Source organism: Trichoderma aggressivum (genome assembly GCF_033847375.1).
Source record: "Trichoderma aggressivum f. europaeum strain CBS 100526 chromosome Unknown scaffold_057, whole genome shotgun sequence".
Lineage (NCBI taxonomy): Eukaryota > Fungi > Ascomycota > Sordariomycetes > Hypocreales > Hypocreaceae > Trichoderma > Trichoderma aggressivum.
In genome coordinates, this window is record NW_026946423.1 from 81,790 (window position 1) to 100,293 (window position 18,504).

The following is an 18,504-nucleotide window of genomic DNA, read 5'->3' on the forward strand; positions in this document are numbered from 1 at the left end:
TTCAAGTGCGAAATTTTTCGAGCTGTGGAGATAACATCTTGTGTAAACACCTGCTCATCATTAATCCCTAAAGAACAATGTTAAACCATACTATACATATCTTATAGGCTGTACTCCTCCTTGATAATATCTGCAGCTTTTTCTGCAATGGCATAAACCGCAGTCGCAATGTTGCCCCGAACTAGGACAGGCATGATACTCGCATCAACAACCCTCAGCTTGTCTACTCCATATACTTTCAGCTGCGGGTTGACCACTCCTCCCTTCTCCCGAGGCAACATGGCGCATGTGCCAACAGGATGCCACGAGGAAATAGTCGCTTCTCTTACCAGCTTCTCAGCAATATCTCGATCAATCCGGGTGGGTATCTTGAAGCTCTCTTGTATCTTTTTCCCGCTTCCATCTTCTCGATCACGAACGTAGTTTGCAAGAGGCTTTGTCTCAAAGACCTTTTGCATGAAAAGCACACCCTGCACCAATAGCTCAAAATCCACCGGGTGATCAAGGTAATTGGGATCAATAGACGGCGCAACCTGAGGGTCGGATGAAGTGACATGCACAGAGCCTCTCGAAAATGGGTGAGTCAGTGCAGCGACCATACCAAGGTAGTTTCCTGGATCAGGGTGCGTGAATAGCCGCGAGAGAGCCTCCCCGCCTTTGTATGGATCGAAGCCAGCAGGGGCGAAGTTGAATTGTAAGTCGGCCTCACTGTCGCTTGAGAGAAGCTTTCGCAAGAATGGAGAATGCTCATCATCGTGGTTCGTGCCAATGCTCTGCATAGAATCAGGCGACTGTCCGACATGATGGGCAATGCTCTGTGTTGACAAGAACGATGTGCCATTTATCCCCGACGACAGAGGGCCACATCGACCAGACATCCATTCATTCAGCGCCCACTGTAAAACTTCCGGCTGTCGGAATGATTCGGCGCCCATTACGCCGTCCTGGGCCTCGCTGATTAATGGTACCAAAGGATGATCCTATTGCCGTGAATTGTCAGTATTTAATTCATGCTTGTCGTTGCTAGCTTGAAGACTGAGATTCTCAATCGTCTTCGTAACGTTCGTCGAGCGACTTACTTGTAAGTTTTCTCCTACAGCGGGATTGTCGACTACAACGTCTAGACCAAGTTTCTTCAGTAGACTAGAAGATCCAATGCCAGATAATTCCAGTAGTTTAGGGCTCATATATGAGCCACCGGCAAGAATCGTTTCTTTGGTAGCGCGAACGACGTGTTCTACTTTGTCGAGGATAAAAGACACACCTGCCACTTTTGCCAAGCCCCCAGACTCTTCTGGTGGATCAAGGAGCATCTTGGTAACATATGCACTCGTCAGTACCATAAGATTAGGTCGTCCAGCGATCGAAGCATAGTAGGCAGACGCCGCATAACTCCTCTTCCCCGTAGAATCAGTATACTTCAACACTGGCCAGCCTCCAAGACTGCCTGGCACCCTGGGATCGTTGTCCGATGGAATTCCGAGAGCCTGTAGTGTCGGCTGCCACGAAGCATCAGAAGCTCCCGTACCAATGGGCATGGTGAGCTGGACCGGGCCATCGGAGCCGTATAGGCTACGATCATAACTCGCAGTACCATATAGCGCTGCCTGCTCTGCTGTTGGAGGAATAAACGACTCTGACTTGCGAAAATATTGAAGCATGGATTCCCAGTTCCAGCCTGGATTCCCAAGCTCCTCCCAATGTTGAAACTCGCTTGCGGTCCCATGCGAGGCCATCAGAAAGTTAATGGCGGAGCTACCTCCGAGCACTTTACCGCGCGGTTGAGCGATAATGCGGTTGTTCAGTGCTGGCTGAGGAGTAGATTTTAAACACCAATCATACTCTGGGCTGTTTGTAACGTCAATATTGCCCAATTAATGACCATAACGGGAGCATATGAAGTAAAGGTTTGGACATGATGGAGGAGGGAAGGTTGCTATATGAGGTGAAGACAACATTGTTAACATGCTTACTCTTCATATAATTGAGAAAACAGGGCTGGTATGTTGATTTTAGGATCCTTCCCATGGGCATTTAGTGATTTGCGAGACTATGGAACGCATGACGAAGATAGATACTTACATCTAATTTGGATGCACCAGCTTCAAGCACCAACACATGAGTGTTGGGATTCTCTGTCAGGCGTGATGCCAAAACGAGACCAGCAGTTCCACCGCCAATGATGACGAAGTCATACAGCTTGGATTCAAGGTCTTGAGTAGACATTTTGGGCTTATATCAGGGATGAAAAATTGCTCCTAGTAAAGGATGTTCTCGCCAGGGCAAAACGACGAGATTATTAAATGGACGGCTAACTGGGTATATATACAGGCTCTCGAAAGCTACGTATCTGTCTATTGGGGTTGGTAATTCAGAGGCCAATATATTCACGCTTGCTTTAGGCGAAGGCTCTCGAGGTGAATATCGGACTTCGTGTGATCGTTAGTCCGACTGACAAATAATGTCGGAGATAGAGACAAAAAGAAGCACCATCAGGTAAGACCGTTGCTGGTTTCGGGGCTTGACGAGGGCTAGTTTGTTCATAGTATAATGCTCACACTGACTACCTAGGTAGTGAAAGGCCATATAAACACGACTCGTTTACGTCCGATTATTAATCTCAATTATCAGATACCACAAGAGCTGAGAAGCGGAAATATGGCTACACATAGAATATAAGCACTAGAGCCTACACGCGCTTTTCTTAAATATATAAACTGTTTTCTACGTAATTAGGTAGGCTTGTTGAGGTAAGTATACAGTGGCCTAATAAGCACTAGATGAATACGCGCTTTTCTTAAATATATAAGCTGTTTTCTACTTGGCAGGCTAGTCAAGGTAAATGCACAGTGACCAAACTTTCAATCCTGATTTAGAAATTCGTTTCTAAACAAGAAATAACTCCTCGGGAGGCGCAATCGCATGCGGCCAGATGAATCAAACGTCGGCCATATGGATTAACAGGATGACTCTGATGTCGCATAGGAGGGTTGGATAGTACGACATTGGATCAAAGTTTCAGAAACAGACGATTAATATAACGTTCTTAAAGTTAGTGTATGGTAATCACGAATAATGACCAAAAGAAGGCTTCACTGCTGCATTCATCTGAGCGTCTTGTTGCTACAACTTGGGCTAATCGTAGTTCATATGCTGTTCTCCGCTGTGCTGAACAACCTACCGCATAACCTCGCAACATTCGCTTGTGGGTATCTGCAGCGTTTGGGACACCATTTACTAGAGATGGTAATATGCTAACTGTATATAATTAAGCGAAAAAATCATAGAGACCCACCGACGAATTTTGCGAGGTTATACGGTCATCACCTAATAAGAGGCCGAATTCTCCGTAGAGGCGGCAGTTTTGACGTTATTGAAGCGACTCCTCGGAAACCATGGGGTAACCTTTCGAAGGTTGCGGGGCAATATAAGCTAACATCACAGAAAATCCCAATACTAACTGAGAAACTTAAAGCCTCGACTACCCTTTCTCGTAGCACTCTTGTGGGTGAAGTTAGTTTGCCAAACTAATGTCTGGTATGATAGTATGCATGTTTACACTTACGAGTACTCTCATTTTCCCTTGTTTGTATGAGTTGGTGCTTTCACGGTTGTTTTTTTTTTTTTTACATACCCTGGACAAGGAAGGTAGAAGTGAAGATGATTACCTGGAGTATGGACGGCTTGAAAACACATGCTCGTAATGATAGATATTTCTGGCTCTTGCATTATGGATTGTTTGATGCTCGCGGCTTTAAAAATAAATAAAAGAAAGGGGACTGTTGTTAGTTATTGATCTTATCACCCTGGTATGTGATCTCAGACTCCTTGCCTCAGAACAGTTGTGCTCCACAGACCAACTGGCTCACCTACTGTGAAGTGTATATATTTACTAGGGTCTTATTGTTATTGCAGCCTAGATACCCATCTGTGTGATGAATGTAGGTCAATATTTATATACTCATGAGGCGTCGGCATGCTATTGTCAATTGGTCTGCTAGTGAACACATTTTCAGAATATAGCAAACTATGACGATCACGAGTAAGTAAGGGGCATTTACACCTAGAGCAATTCGTAGATTTTAAAATTACCATTTCACAGAATAGGTTATCGATATAGAGTGCTTACTACCGCGGCGCACTCAAAGCATCTACGGGGCAAACCCGCCGATCCAACCCACCGATGCCGGAACTTCGGCCGGAAGTAAGCACATAGCAATTTGCGGCCCTTGAACACGATGTATAAACAGCTTCAAGTATAGAATTAGGGAAACTTGGTGTAGTGACAACGGCAGTGATAGTTCAAGATGCAACGAATAATCTCATCAGAATTCTTCAATTTTGAGTATCTCCGCGTCCTTGGTACCGCTCCTTTCCAAGGATCCGAGGTTGGCGAGTGCCTGGAAGCAGCATACAAGATCCGAAGCAATGATCCCGAAAGCTGGTTTCGAGCGTGGTCCGAGGCGGCAGCAACAAGTGAAGAGATAGCGGAAACGTCACTTCGAACTGGAGATCGCGAAGCCGCCCGGTGGGCGTTCCTCCGCTCATCCAACTACCGGAGAGCCAGCGAGTTCCTCCTTCATCATAACCCAAACGACTCCAGGCTGGTCACTGCAATCTCTCAATCTATTAGCAACTTTAGGAAAGCATGCCAGCTTTTTGATAGTCCGGTATACTTCCTCGAGATTCCCTACGAGAATGGCGCCAAGCTACCGGCCTATCTCTTCATGCCTACCGAGACGTCTACCCTACCAGGAAAAATTCCCATTGTCATCAGCACTGGAGGATTCGACTCTATTCAGGAAGAGCTTTATTATTTTACGGCATCAGGCGCAAGGACCAGAGGATATGCAACACTATCGTTTGAGGGGCCTGGTCAAGGCATTGTGGTTCGCCGAGACAAGCTTCACCTGCGACCTGACTGGGAAGCCGTTGTCGGCAAGGTCCTGGATCAGCTAGAGGTCGTCATTCACCAACATCCAGAGCGAAATCTGGATATGTCGCGTATCGCTATTGCGGGAGCATCGATGGGGGGATATTTCGCGCTTCGCGGAGCTCTGGACCCGCGAATCTCAGCCTGCATCTCAATTGACGGATTCTATGACTTGTCTGTCCTGACAAGAGCGCGTGTTTCCAGCCCTCTGATGACTGCTATAGAGCAGCAATACATTGCAGATGGAATCTTCAATGCGCTTCTCAGCATCGTATTAGCACTTGATTTCCAGAAGAAGTGGGAAATGGGACACGCCATTCTAGCGACTGGTATCACATCGCCAGCAGCGGCAATGCGCACATGGCAAAACTACAGCATGGCTTTGCCAAATGGCAGGACACGGTTGAGCGAGCTCAAATGTCCCGTGTTAGTCACGGGCACCCGCGATACCATGTATGTCCCTTGGGAAGCGGGACCACAGCGCATCTACGACGAACTGATGCGAGCTCATGGATCTGAGAAGAAGCACGAGCTTTGGATCCCGACCGGACCTGGCCAAGGTTCGTTGCAGGCAAAGGTGGCGGCGCTGGCAGCTTTGCATACAAAGTCATTTGGCTGGCTTGATGATGTATTTGGCATTAGAAGAGAGGCCATTTCGCTGAACGAGTAGTTCTACATGTTTGGAATCAGAATAGGCCTAATGTATCACTGAATTGGCTATACAAGGTTCCTAAGGACTATTCACGGAACGTTACTACCACTATACTGTATATCCCAGGATCGCCCCCAGTAGAGATTCTCCATAGATGATAGTTAGCGAAAGTGAGGCTCCTTGTATGTATTGACGGCGTGGAGAAAGAAAGCGACACTGCATGCCACCCTTGCTGCTGATGTGGATCTCGGCGGATTTCAAGCATCTGCCACGGTGGTGAGATTTATACCCAGACGTATTTAACGCATCGAACAATCGGTGGAAATAGGCAAAAAGCCTAGTTATACTCAAATTAGATGATTCATATGAGCACTGTTTCCTGAATGGTTGAGCGTAGAATCTGGGAGGAAGAGCCACTTGGGCATTACCGACGCCTCACGACGACACACCAACCAAGCAGAGAGCTTTGGCTATAATCTCAATCGCCTAACCAGGAAAACACTGTACAAAACCTAGGCAACATCAAGGCAATTATAATGGCCTCATTGCAAACATCTATGCTTCTGCGCATCGCGCCTCTAGTCTCTTCATCATTCTGTATCTGGTTCGCCTGGGATCAGTATTACTTTCTTCATCTGTTTACAACGCCGACTGTGAGGCCAAAAGCCGGCTTGGTCCTCCCGTCATACATGAAAACATTTTACCCTGGTGCCTCGGCCCGCGTGTTCGTCACATACATGACCACTCTGTCAACGTCCATTGCAACTATTTATTCACAGCGACAGATCCTCGAGGCTAATGAGTCCTTGTGGTGGTATAAAGTTGGATTGGGACTGGCTGCAGGCCATGCCTTGTTTGCACCAATCATCATACCTACAATCATGAAGATATTGAAGATGGAGGATAACACCGCTGCTCAAAAGGATATTATGCCGCTTTTAGCGAGATGGTTGCAGGTTCACACTGTTCGCTCGCTAACGGTTGATCTATGGGCTTGGGTGTGTTTCATTGTGGCAGTTTCGAGGCAATAATTACTAGGCAAGCATATTCTCATCCTATTCAGTTTGAGAGACTAGGGGAGGAAAGCTAAATAAATAAAATCGTTTCATTCGTATAATCATTTTTCGACACTTGGCAAAAATGATCTTTGTGCATGCGACTTCTATTTCTATTGCCTTCCATTGACTATGACGGACTATTACTCCGAAAGACTGTAGCATTCAAAATACTCCTAATTACTGCTGAGCAAAGTGACCTCCGGGCCCAAACTTTGCTCTCATATACGTGGTAAGCAGGTTCTGCTTGACTATTCCTTCCTTCTTAGCCTCCAGATCATCTATTGTCCAGTTGGCAGAGATAAATCTTCCCCGCAGGAACTCGGCACCTGGCGTCGTGAGATATAATGAAACGCCAGATGATAAACCGGCTACAGTGATAATAAGCGAAAGTCCTTGTTGAATCGTGCAAATAGTTAATACTCACGTGTATCCACATTTGCTCCTGCGAGCATTCCAAATTGGACACCGTTGGGGACGATGCCAGGGTGAAGATTGAAAGCCCGGACATTTGGATGCTCTACAATTAGCCATTAGTACTGATAAAGCGCAAAGCTTGAAGGCAATTTACCTACCTGCATGCAAATACTCTATGAGTTTACACCCTGCTGATTTGGTAATTCCGTAGTTTGACCTTGTTGGAATTGTTTCAATAGCCATGCTGCTTGTGACGTTAATAAAGGTAATAGCCCCCTCCGACTTTATATTTGCAGCATGTCGGGTCAACAAATAGAGTCCCTTGACGTTAGTTTCCTACGCCGATGATGAATTAGTTTCTCCTCATTTTCTACATCCAAGGCTTAAGTAGATAGGACTTACAAAATCTCCCCACCACCCGGCAATATCCGTCTCTCCAATCTTCTTCATCTGCGAACGAGAGGCTGCACAGGCAATGACCACATCAACTGTACCAAACTTGGATATAGCAGTGTCCCAGAGATTGGCAACTTCGCTCTCAGAGGTCAAGTCACAACGAATAGCCAGAACTTCGGTATTAGGATACGAGTTTCTGATCTCCTGCTTCAGTTCCTCCAATATTTCAAGACGTCGAGCACTAATGACAATAGCTTTTGCTCCAGCTTTGGCAAAAAATCGAGCATGTTCCTATACTCATATGAATATTGAACAATTCAAAATGCCACAGGACGTTTCACTCAGATCCATCGGTACTAAGGCATGTGGAAGCGCTTACAGATGCGATTGGGCCACTGGCGCCTGTGATCAAAATGATGCGTCCTTCTTGTGTTAGGCTAGGATTCTTGGGGTCAATTGTCGGATACACATCATGGTGGAATGTGGGCGTGAATAGCTGATGGTAGACAAATCTATCCGGATTTGCGGCTGCTTGGGCTGCTGCATCTGCCATGTTGTCGGTGATACCTCAAGTATGGGAGTTAATTTGGGCTGATATTCAACAAGTCCTAGCCGGTAAAATGTAATTCGCTAAGGGTATACTGAAGCTTGTGAAGTGACAAACGAGTTAGATGATAAATGATATGACGTCTGTGTCTTCTGCACAACATAGACCAGCAGTCAATCTATCGTCTACTTACTACGCAGTTTTTGGTCGCCAAAATACCACCGGGCTGACGGTTAATTCTGTGGTGTCGGAGGATATCTGATAATACCCACCGACTACATGCAAGTGAGTGGAGTGGCTTATGTGCAGCTTGTCCACCGTATTGATCGAATTATACATAGATCGTTATATGATCACGGTAGAAATGACCGTTGATTGGCCCTTCCGAGTGTAAGAACAAACCGACGTCTGAGAGTCTAGTAGGTGCGATATGCTTGTCTCAGCATGGCCATTTACAGATCATAAGTGTGTTGGTAGTTGCTGGGAGCGTTCGACGTACTACGCTCGTAATGAATTATGCATTTGGAATAGAATCTTTATTTTTATCAATGTGACGAAATAGAAATTTGCCCATTGGCCCGGATACGACGTATCCTGGCACTACGGTCCTCTGATCCTACTCGGGATAATTGTAGGTAATATGGCGTTGATTAAATCAAATAACCAAGTTTGATAATTACGAATTATTTGTGTAATAATTTCCTGTGATGTTAAATATGGACTATTCAGCTATGAATAATCAACCTGAGAATATCAAGACCTCTGGAATAAATATGCTGTGTATCTTAATATGATGATATACAAATCTATTCGAGCGTAACATGAATCACTCGAGTCGCTCTACCCAGAATGTTCATAGAAATGAATCAACAGGCAATCATTCATCCAGATTTATCCGCTTCCTAATCTCATTCAAGCTTAGTTTAGTACTTCATCCGGCGATTAGGGGTAAAGCTGTGCGTGATTCATCAGGTGGCTCCTCCCAAGTCGCTTGTGTAGCATCTTCGGTGATTTCTTTTGCCGAAGAAAGCATCTCATGTCTGGGTATGATGTGGAGCTTTGTTTTGTCAACAGTTTATGGCCGAGTGTGTGGGAATATGTAACGCAGTTTGTAATCCGGCCCGAAACGCAGGGATATAAGTTCACCATCTTCCCTCCTCATCTTTCCTCGTCAATAAAGTTGACTCTTTTCCATCAGATTGAGTCAAAGTTCATAATCTGTTGCTTCACTACCTTCATCTGCTTTTGCAGTTGTTCTTGACGGTGTTTCATCACATCTATCGCTGAAGTAATGGCCTTGTGAGAACCGCTGGACGAGTTGTCGGTGCTAGGGCTACTACCACGCTCGTCACCATCGCCATTGGCTGTGGGTTTTAGCTTGCTCTGTGATGGCTGCTTTTCAGTAGCCGAGACGATCTGAGGAGAGTGAAGTTGCTCTGGAGACAGAGGTGAAAGAGCCCCTAAGTCAGCCATTTGTGCTGCCGAACCGGAGCGCCTCTTTGTTGTTTCGCCGTCTTCGGCTAGAAGCCCGACGGCTCGATCCAGTCGGTCGAGCTGGTGGCTGACCAGGTTCACAATAATGAGAGCCTGCGTCGTTGGCATTTCTATAAAGGGAGAGGTCCCGATGGGTAACCCCCGGGGTTTCTGCTGGCGGAGATGCCGCGAAATATAAAACAAAATACCCCCCAAAGTCACAAGAAGGCGCTGATGACAGGCCAGGATCATTAGTACCACACCCGTATCTGGGGCCCTGTTGACTGTCGGGGATACTTGTGGCAACGCCCATTGATTGTGTGGTGGGCCTTGAAGCCAATGAAACTCGTCCCAATCTGGCTGATGACTGAAACCAGCAGAGTCGGCATTCGGAAAAAGATTATCTTTATTGCTATTAGAGCCGGTGCTGGTATTTCGATGAATAATGCTAACTAGGGCCTCGGTGGAAGCGAATATTTCGTTTAGAGATGGTGAAGATACAGCCAGCGATGTTGGATATGACGAAGACAGTGCCCTCGATGCGTGACAGACTTGGAGGCAAAGGTTGCCCAGCTCCTCCGTATCCCTCTCGATCATATCCACGATGGGATTGGTAGTGTTTCGTTCACTGACAGATCTATTATGTCTTTGTGACGGCAGGGAATCGTTTGATGATATTGTCGGGATTGATATTAAAAAGTCTGCATCGTAGCAGCCATCTCCCAATTCGTCACCAGTCGTAAAAGGTGAAAATAACGTTGAACTTAGGCCTAGCGAGCCCACCATTGGCGCCGAATCGGGCAACGAGGTCACGGTAGACGGGCATGTCGGAGGAGGAGATTGCGGCAGGTCCACAGAACTGAGTGACTGTCTCGGTCTCTTTCGTGAATACATGGCAGATGAGGTTGCCTCGCGGGAATCGCTTCCGAGAGGCGGCCGGCCGGGCTTTTGCTGAGGACTGAAGATGCATAATGAGCCGGATCTCTTGCACCGCACACACGGCTCAGAGTCGGGAATGGGATGATCAGACTCCTGGGGCCTCATGCAACGGACTTTTTGATCGTGACATCTATCACACGACCGGCGGAATGGCATATGAGCCTCTCCAGGAGTGGCTGCGAGTGACATTGTTGGCAGTCACGGTAGGGATAAGGTTATGTCCGCGGCAGTTGGAGCTTGGAGTATTGAAAGGATGCTTCGTAACAATTAGTTTTTTATCGAATTGGAGTTGCCAACAGCGTAAACAACACGTCGTTCTAATGGAGTACGACACTGATGAAAGAGCGGATTGGTCAATTGCAGAGTAGGAACGAGCTTCCAAGGTGCCTTGTCTCTTGATTGAAAGGAAAATACCGCATTGGCTTATAAGTAGCGTAAAGTAAGTATCTTTCCGCGACTCTGAGTGCATCATACAGAGCTCTCTGGTAGCTACTTGGCAGGGATGAGGTAGCTACAGCATCCCCCTGGTACGAGATTCCTTGTCAAAGCAACGTTGACAAGGCCACTTTCATGCATCAAGATCTGGGTATTTCAAGTAATTTGATCCATGTAAATGATTGAGGTCTGTGTTTTACTGTAATAGGCTTAACTCTGTGGAATTTGCCATGTAAAAGAATACATGCATCTGTAGATGTAATTCAGTTAATTATTTGGAATGTAAACTCTTGTGCTTTTTAGGTCAAGTCTTTGGTTATTAAGATCCTTGCAAGTGGCCCCCTCGGCATGCATCTGCCTGCTCGGTAGCACTCGGTACTCCGCCTGTTTGCACCGTTGGCACCCACAGCACCTCGGACCCATGGATATTTAGCACAACAGGTCTTTGTTTAAATAGGTAGCTCGTACGACAATCATATATCGAGAGCAACATTGCTCCCCCACGCTAAATATAGAGTAGCATTTTGTAATTGCAAGCCGCAGTGCTTATTCTGAGAAGCGCTGGATAAGCTGCAGATCTATTCCTTGTTGTAGATTAATGTGCTGAGGTACGGAGTAGGCTCTTTGAAGTCGTGTCCCAAGTCTCCGACCCTTGTCAATCTCCCATGTGTATCTTGAATATGGCAAGAGTAGACTTCGGATACTGTTGCGGATACAGTAAGGATATGAGTCCTCTATGGTTTCTTGTAAATAGCAAGTATAGAAAAGAACACGTCCACTAGTAAAAATAGAGATACGGAGTTTAAGTAAAGCATTTGGACCGTCCTACCTCATCTCTGATCAGAAGTCTTATTCTCCGATCATCTGGGAAACGGCGAGACCAATATTTGCTTACGTGTAATGTGCGCATCGCAAGTGTAAGGCTCGCCCTGGCTAACGCCGGAGCGCTGATGTGCCGTCTTTCGCATCTAAATGCCGTTCTCGTTTACGTCCTATATCAACGCATCAATAGGGTGAGCGCTAACTATGAATGGCATCTACATTATTCGTGAAACGACGAGTCGTGCCGGTATCGAGTTCCCGAAACGGCTATGCATCGGCACTCCAATGTTAGGGCTGACGGAGCAGGCCGTTCTTCTACCCAAGGTACGGGACACTACGGGGCATTGCATATTTCCTTATTTGCTTGCTGGTTCGCATGGGTTTAACAGACAAGGAGTATAATTAACGTTGAATCTAACAAAGGCGATGCTGCTGTTTACGCACACGTGAGTGATTCTCCATTGTTCCCACATTGCCCAGTCTTCATTAACCTCCACTACCCCATGTTCACGGGCCCTACGCGAGTCGATATCGTAAGATAGCTATATGCAGATGGCTGACGATCGTGCACGGCCTCCGCGGGGGCTTACTCGTACATATCGGCTTTCATGCGACGCTCGCTAAGCTGTTATACGTCGGAGGACAATCCATAGTTCACCGGCAGGTTTCCGGTGCACGTACAAGTCCGTTCGTATTGAAGCCGGGCAAAATTCCGCTACTAGTTGAAGCCTGCAGCTTTCTCACGTTATCTGACATGCGTTAGCCTACTAATATATACTGCTGCCTATGAAAGGACGGGACAACGGGAGTAAAATTGCCGATCGCCTTCAGCACCATACAGATTTCATACTCTCGTTATCTTGTTGAAGATCTCGGATGGTTCCATGGCAAACCGGTGGGCTCGGGGCGTTTCATCGGCATCGGGGTAGAAGCACCTTTGAATGATTCAACCCCGCCGAGGATGTTCTTGCATCTGAGATGAATCGTAGATGACATCAATATGTAGATGTGTGGTCTATAAGAGAAGATTGATTCGAGAGGAGCAACAGAAACTGTTCAACCGATAACTAACCTGCTGCTGACCAGTAAGATGTATGCCGCAGCCGTTGGTGTCGTCGCCGCCATTGGGGCCTATTTGGCAGGAGGTCCTTCGACGGAGCCCCCCAAAGTCAGCATCGCCAATGGCACGGTTATCGGATCAAGCCTGGACGGCGTTGATTCGTTTCTTGGAATCCCCTACGCTCAGCCTCCCATGGGAGATTTGCGGCTTAAACGAGCCCAGCCACTGCAGGAGAAATTCGGAACCATCCAGACAACATCGCTTCCTCGAGCATGTCCGCCGCTCAAGGTCCGAGGGGACCCCAACATGCTCTCGCAGCTCCCTCCTGAGCTGGCGGCCATGATTGGAACTTACTTCAACGAGCCTACGTTTGTCGGTGAAGACTGCCTGACGCTAAATGTTCAACGACCTTCCTATATCGCCAAGAATGCAAAGCTGCCGGTCCTCGTGTGGATTTACGGAGGCGGTTTCGAGCAGGGCTCGACTCAGCAGTATGATTTTGCCCGATTCGTGAATTCGTCCGTCACAATGGACCACCCTGTCATTGTTGTGCAGATGAACTGGCGCGTGTCTGCCCTTGGTTTCCTCGGGGGCAAGGAGCTCAAGAAAGAGGGCAACACCAACCTCGGCCTGCGTGACCAGCGTTTTGCTCTTGAGTGGATTGCCGAGAACATTGAGGCGTTTGGGGGAGACCCAAGCAGGGTGACGCTCTGGGGCGAGTCTGGAGGCAGCATGTCCGTGTTCAATCACATGCTTATCAACGGTGGTGACCACACGTACAACGGGAAACCCCTGTTCCGCGGAGCTATGCTCAACTCTGGCGCTGCTGGACCAGCTGTCCAGGTAGATTCTCCGGTGGCTCAAAAAACTTTTGACACAATTGTCAAAGCGGCGGGATGCTCTTCAGCAGAGGATACTCTGGCCTGCTTGAGGGCCTTGCCTTACGAGGCCTTTATGGACGCCTCCAATGTTATTCCCAACATGTTCAACCAGGATGGCATCGCTGTTGCTTTTACCCCGCGACCAGACCCCTCAGATGGCTTCTTCCCTCTCTCACCCGATGTGGTCATCAAGGCGAATCCACCCAAAGTGGCTCCCGTATCACTCCTGGCGGGAACCATGGAGGACGAGGGCACCTTATTTGCACTGGCTTTGTACAGACAGCAGACCAAGGATGCCCTTGTTGATGTTATCCATGGTATTGCACCGGATTGCCCTCGCTCCGTCTTCGAAAAGCTGTTTTCGTTCTATCCAGATGATCCCAAGCATGGATCGCCATATGGTACTGGGGAGGCCAATGAGCTGTACCCGGGATACAAGCGTAATGCTGCTATTACAGGCGACATTTGCTTTGCGTTCCAGCATCGCGTTGTTCTAGAGGCCATCTCTGATACGATCCCATCGTGGAGTTATCTTTCTGCGTATGGAAGACAGACGCCCTTTATCGGAACCTTTCATGGTGCAGATGTTGCGCTTATGGCTACGGGATTCCCCGAGCCTTTGTACTTGGCAATGGCGCAGTATCTACTGAGTTTCGTCTACCACCTTGATCCCAACGTCATCAGCAAGATGGACGGTGGCGCGAGGCCTCTGCCCGAGTGGCCACGTTATGATGTGAAGACCAAGGACATGATGCAATTTACTGACAAGGGACTCGTCATTGGGAAGGATGATTTCCGCCAAGACGCGTTCAACTATTTCAACTCGAAACTCCATCAGCTGAGGTGGTAATGGTCACTGAACTTTTTCTTAAGTTTTCGATCTACCTAGTCTTGGACAGCAGAATTTCTACATGATTAAGATCTATATTTAGAATGCAACAATCTAGAGTAACTATATATCACAAAATAAAATGAAACTGAAATTTACTCCACACGTTGGACATTTTCCACTTCCCAGCTCATATAAAAAGAGTCTCCCCCATTCTTCGTCAAACGAAAAGAAGGAACTCTGTGCTCCATATAGCATCAGAATCATGTGTTTGGTCATCGTGGGTATCCACCTCGGCGGGTTTCTTCTATCGGTGGATTTAACTACACAAACGGCGAGACGAAAAGATTAGTCAGATTTCACTCCCCCGATGACACCATCTACGAATCTCTCTCTATTAGACACTGGGTCTACTTCAAGCAGCCTTTGCGATGGATATGTAGATTGACGTTGTGCAAGGGCACTGTTGTGGTTGAGTCCAGATAGTCCCTCTTTGACAATGGATTGGTTTAGCTTTGGCTATGTAGCCAAAGTGGCCTTTGGATCGGTATAGTCTCACCACGATAAACAGTTATCTGATTGATGCTAACCAAAACGGACTTGACAGCTGGTCTTTTTTGAGACTGTGCAAATTATATACAACATTTATTTTCATCCTCTGAGACACATTCCCGGCCCATGGCTGTTTCGCGCAAAGCGATTATTCTACGTTGTACGATTTAATCAGGGTAGGTTGTCGTATGATGTACATAAATGGCATGCCATATATGGACCGATTGTGCGCATCGCACCCGATGAGCTTGCGTTTGAGGATCCGGATGCTTTCAAGGATATTTACGGGCGCCGTCCTGACGATGAAATGGCCAAACCGGACCGTTCATATCATCTTATAGGCGAGGCCCGCAGTATAATGAATGAGACCAAAGAGAAACACGCTCGTCTGCGGAAACAGCTGGCTCTTGGATTCAGCGAACGCAGCATGCGAGACCAGGAACCCATTATTGGCAACTATGTTGATCTTCTCATCAAGAGACTTCATGAGCATTGTATTGACGGGGATAAACTTGACCCCATCACGGGCGAAAAGGCCAAGAGAGAATTAAACATGACGGCTTGGTATGCTTGGACAACCTTTGACATTATCGGAGATTTAGCATTTGGCGAACCATTTGGGTGTCTGGAACGTGCCAGGTATGATCCTTGGGTAGCCGCTATTGGCAAAGCCGTACGCTTTAGTCCAGTGATTCTGGGTGCGAAGCTCTTGGGCTACGAGTGGGCTTTGCGTCCTCTGCTGAGTATGTTGAACAAGTACCGTCGCGAGCACAACAGGCTGTGCATGGAGAAGCTGCAAAGGCGGATGGCCATGTCGGCTGAACGGCCGGACTTGATTGAAGGACTGCTGCAAAAGGCCAAGGACTGGGTATGTGTTTCATCTTTTGTCTTGAAACGTAATTCTGACATTTCCAAGGACATGGACGTTCGGCAAGTGATGCAGAATAGCAGCAATCTCATTATTGCGGGCTCCGAAACCACGGCCACAGGTCTAGCTGGTATTACATATTTACTGCTGAAGAATCCGGACGCGCTACAAAAGGTTGTCCAAGAGGTCCGGTCCTGTTTCTCCTCTGAGGATGAAATCACGCTGCTGTCGGTCAATAATCTTCCATTCATGTTTGCCTGTATAAATGAAGCTTTGAGGCTATACCCGCCTGTCGCCCTCGGTTTGCCTCGAATCGTGCCAAGAGAAGGTGCAGTCATTGCCGGGCAGTTTGTCCCCCAAGGAGTGAGTATCGAATTACCAAGATCTACCACAATACACCGAAAATAGAGAGTATGCCCAGTGTTAACACTCGGTAACCATTAGATGACAGTTGGCACGTGGCATTGGGCAATTTACCACAGCAAAAGGCTGTGGGCCAAACCATTCGAGTTCCACCCGGAGCGCTTCTTGCACGATGCCAGCTTTGCCAATGATAGACTGGATGCTTTGCAGCCGTTCTCGGTAGGGCCACGAAACTGCCTCGGCCGCAAGTAAGATGCTCCAAAAAGCGATGAGATTTCATCTTAGATTCCGATTTGAAGGCTGTTTTGGCTAATGTTTTTTTTAGTCTTGCGTATGCTGAGATGCGGCTGATCCTCGCACGCATCCTCTTCAACTTTGACTTGAAGCTTGTGAATGAGGACGAGGATTGGATGGACCAGTGCACATTTATTCTATGGGAAAAGGGGCCTCTAAATGTATACTTGACACCTGTTAAGAAGTAAATTTATGATGGATAAATGTGGAATAAATTTGCCATTTTCAGTCCGCTGAAAGCAGTGTGGAATGTACCATCACCCACAACTTGGAAGTATACGTGATGCCGGAAATATACATGTACCTACTGTAATATTATGTCAAAAAAGGCGAATAAAATCAAGGTAAACGCCAATCACAGAGACATCAATAGAGGAAAAGACGATGGCAATGACAATGGCATTGACTACCTATAAAGGCTGAGGAAATATGTAGCCCACATACATGTAGTCACCTGTGGCAACATCTGACCTTGACGAACGGTCTGCTGACGTTGTTGACATGACTGACAAAAATGACATGCACGCCTTCACGATACATACAAGACTCCAATTCATCACAGCTTCAAGAATTGCATCTTTGCCTTTTGGTGCGTCTCGACACAGTTCGGGGCATCAGTCGGATTAGTGACTGATGCTCACCCAGAAATAGCGACAGCCACAAGCCAGCCACAAGCCAGCCACAGCGCCTTTTCCAGACAATTGTGGGCAGCCAAAGGGCGAGGCTTGCAGTTCCTTGTTGTGATGCATGCCAAATTTCTTCGGGGTGCATCACAAGGAATTGCAGGCCTGGAAGAAAAAAATCACTCGGACGATTTAGATGGGTGAGATGTCTATTATTCTATCAAACCATCTGTGCCTTGGGCATCTCGCAGGTTGACGAATCTTATGATTGAGATTGCTGACATCCCAGTCAGCATGGACAGCCCTCACTACGTACCATGTACACCTGTGCTGCTACGGCTTACTGGGCACAGGCTGTTGACATGACTGCAGCATATCAACGAGAACAAGAACAAGAACAAGAAAAAGAAAAAGAACAAGAATACGCCGACCTGCTCCAAGATGTGGAAGGCATTCTACATCGAGTCGTCAGAGGCACATGTATCTACCTATTCGATGGCTGCTATCCGAATCACAGCGCTGTGCCGATACGTTCCAGGTGCTTTTATTGCTGGAGGGCTTGGGTGCTGCAATGCGCCGCAACGCGAGGTACGTACATCCTCCATACATTGGAGGCGCTGGTCGGCCACTTTCATCCTGATTACGGTACATGCAGTCGCTGTGACGGGCAGTGCACTGAGGCTGATGAAGCTACAGGTACCTGAGCACCACTAACGGGCACCACCGCGTTGATGGGTACCAGGTACCTACTAATGTAGACAGCACGGCGCAAAGTCTTTGCGCCGGTGCTAGTCTGGACGCACGGCCAAAAGGGAATTATTCGTACAGACCCAGCCGTAGGTACACCGGTCACCGCTGGTAGCCCGTCTCTAGCAACTTTTTATCGCAGGCAAAGCTGGCACTCGTCGTACTGGCCCGTGATGACAATGTGGTGCTCATCGGTCCGTCCAAAGTCACCGAGACTCGGAACCGCGTACCAAACCGTCCACCAGCGATGCACGTGACGCGGCAATTGGAACAGCCATGGGCGATCCCGATTCCCCCATCTCCCGAATCACGGGCACCTGGTACCTATCAGTGGGAAAATGAGGGGGCCTGCTGGGCTTGCTGGGCGGGTGAAGGACTTGTACCTTGGCCCAAGCTTGGGCTTGCAGACATTGCGAGACTTGCAAATGTTGCCACAGTTGCAGACCGGATGTGCTCTTTATACCTAGTACCTAGTACCTATAGAATGAGGGAGTTGATACACTGTTCGCATGGGTATGCGATGACGTCCGGTGGCTTGGAGGATTCGTCTTCAGAGTCACCCCTCGACCAAATATGCGCCAATAGCGCGCTTGGACACTATAAGGACGGGAGTTAGCT

At 47.6% G+C, this 18,504-nt stretch overlaps 6 protein-coding genes across 6 annotated transcripts; 3 read left to right on the forward strand and 3 right to left on the reverse strand.

The window, feature by feature from the left end:
- Positions 1–101: 101 nt before the first annotated feature.
- On the reverse strand, positions 102–2,226 carry Triagg1_9674 (CAZyme family AA3; the record flags this gene model as incomplete). Its single annotated transcript, XM_062904657.1, has 3 exons — positions 102–980; positions 1,080–1,811; positions 2,083–2,226. The coding sequence occupies 3 exons, from the start codon at positions 2,224–2,226 to the stop codon at positions 102–104; spliced, it is 1,755 nt and encodes a 584-aa protein (XP_062751362.1).
- A 2,081-nt stretch (positions 2,227–4,307) lies between these two features.
- Triagg1_9675 (uncharacterized protein) lies at positions 4,308–5,603 on the forward strand (the record flags this gene model as incomplete). The annotated part of the gene is made up of 1 exon (XM_062904658.1): positions 4,308–5,603. One exon carries the CDS (start codon positions 4,308–4,310, stop codon positions 5,601–5,603), a length of 1,296 nt encoding a protein of 431 aa, XP_062751363.1.
- Positions 5,604–6,820: 1,217 nt separating this feature from the next.
- On the reverse strand, positions 6,821–8,006 carry Triagg1_9676 (uncharacterized protein; the record flags this gene model as incomplete). Its single annotated transcript, XM_062904659.1, has 5 exons — positions 6,821–7,011; positions 7,068–7,160; positions 7,216–7,393; positions 7,460–7,744; positions 7,833–8,006. The coding sequence occupies 5 exons, from the start codon at positions 8,004–8,006 to the stop codon at positions 6,821–6,823; spliced, it is 921 nt and encodes a 306-aa protein (XP_062751364.1).
- A 1,188-nt stretch (positions 8,007–9,194) lies between these two features.
- On the reverse strand, positions 9,195–10,517 carry Triagg1_9677 (uncharacterized protein; the record flags this gene model as incomplete). The annotated part of the gene is made up of 1 exon (XM_062904661.1): positions 9,195–10,517. The coding sequence occupies one exon, from the start codon at positions 10,515–10,517 to the stop codon at positions 9,195–9,197; it is 1,323 nt and encodes a 440-aa protein (XP_062751365.1).
- A 2,242-nt stretch (positions 10,518–12,759) lies between these two features.
- Positions 12,760–14,460, forward strand: Triagg1_9678 (uncharacterized protein; the record flags this gene model as incomplete). The annotated part of the gene is made up of 1 exon (XM_062904662.1): positions 12,760–14,460. One exon carries the CDS (start codon positions 12,760–12,762, stop codon positions 14,458–14,460), a length of 1,701 nt encoding a protein of 566 aa, XP_062751366.1.
- Positions 14,461–14,938: 478 nt separating this feature from the next.
- On the forward strand, positions 14,939–18,502 carry Triagg1_9679 (uncharacterized protein; the record flags this gene model as incomplete). The annotated part of the gene is made up of 10 exons (XM_062904663.1): positions 14,939–14,986; positions 15,047–15,859; positions 15,908–16,222; positions 16,304–16,470; positions 16,548–16,700; positions 17,429–17,606; positions 17,657–17,727; positions 17,795–17,835; positions 17,902–17,975; positions 18,029–18,502. The coding sequence occupies 10 exons, from the start codon at positions 14,939–14,941 to the stop codon at positions 18,500–18,502; spliced, it is 2,334 nt and encodes a 777-aa protein (XP_062751367.1).
- Between the last annotated feature and the right edge of the window lie 2 nt (positions 18,503–18,504).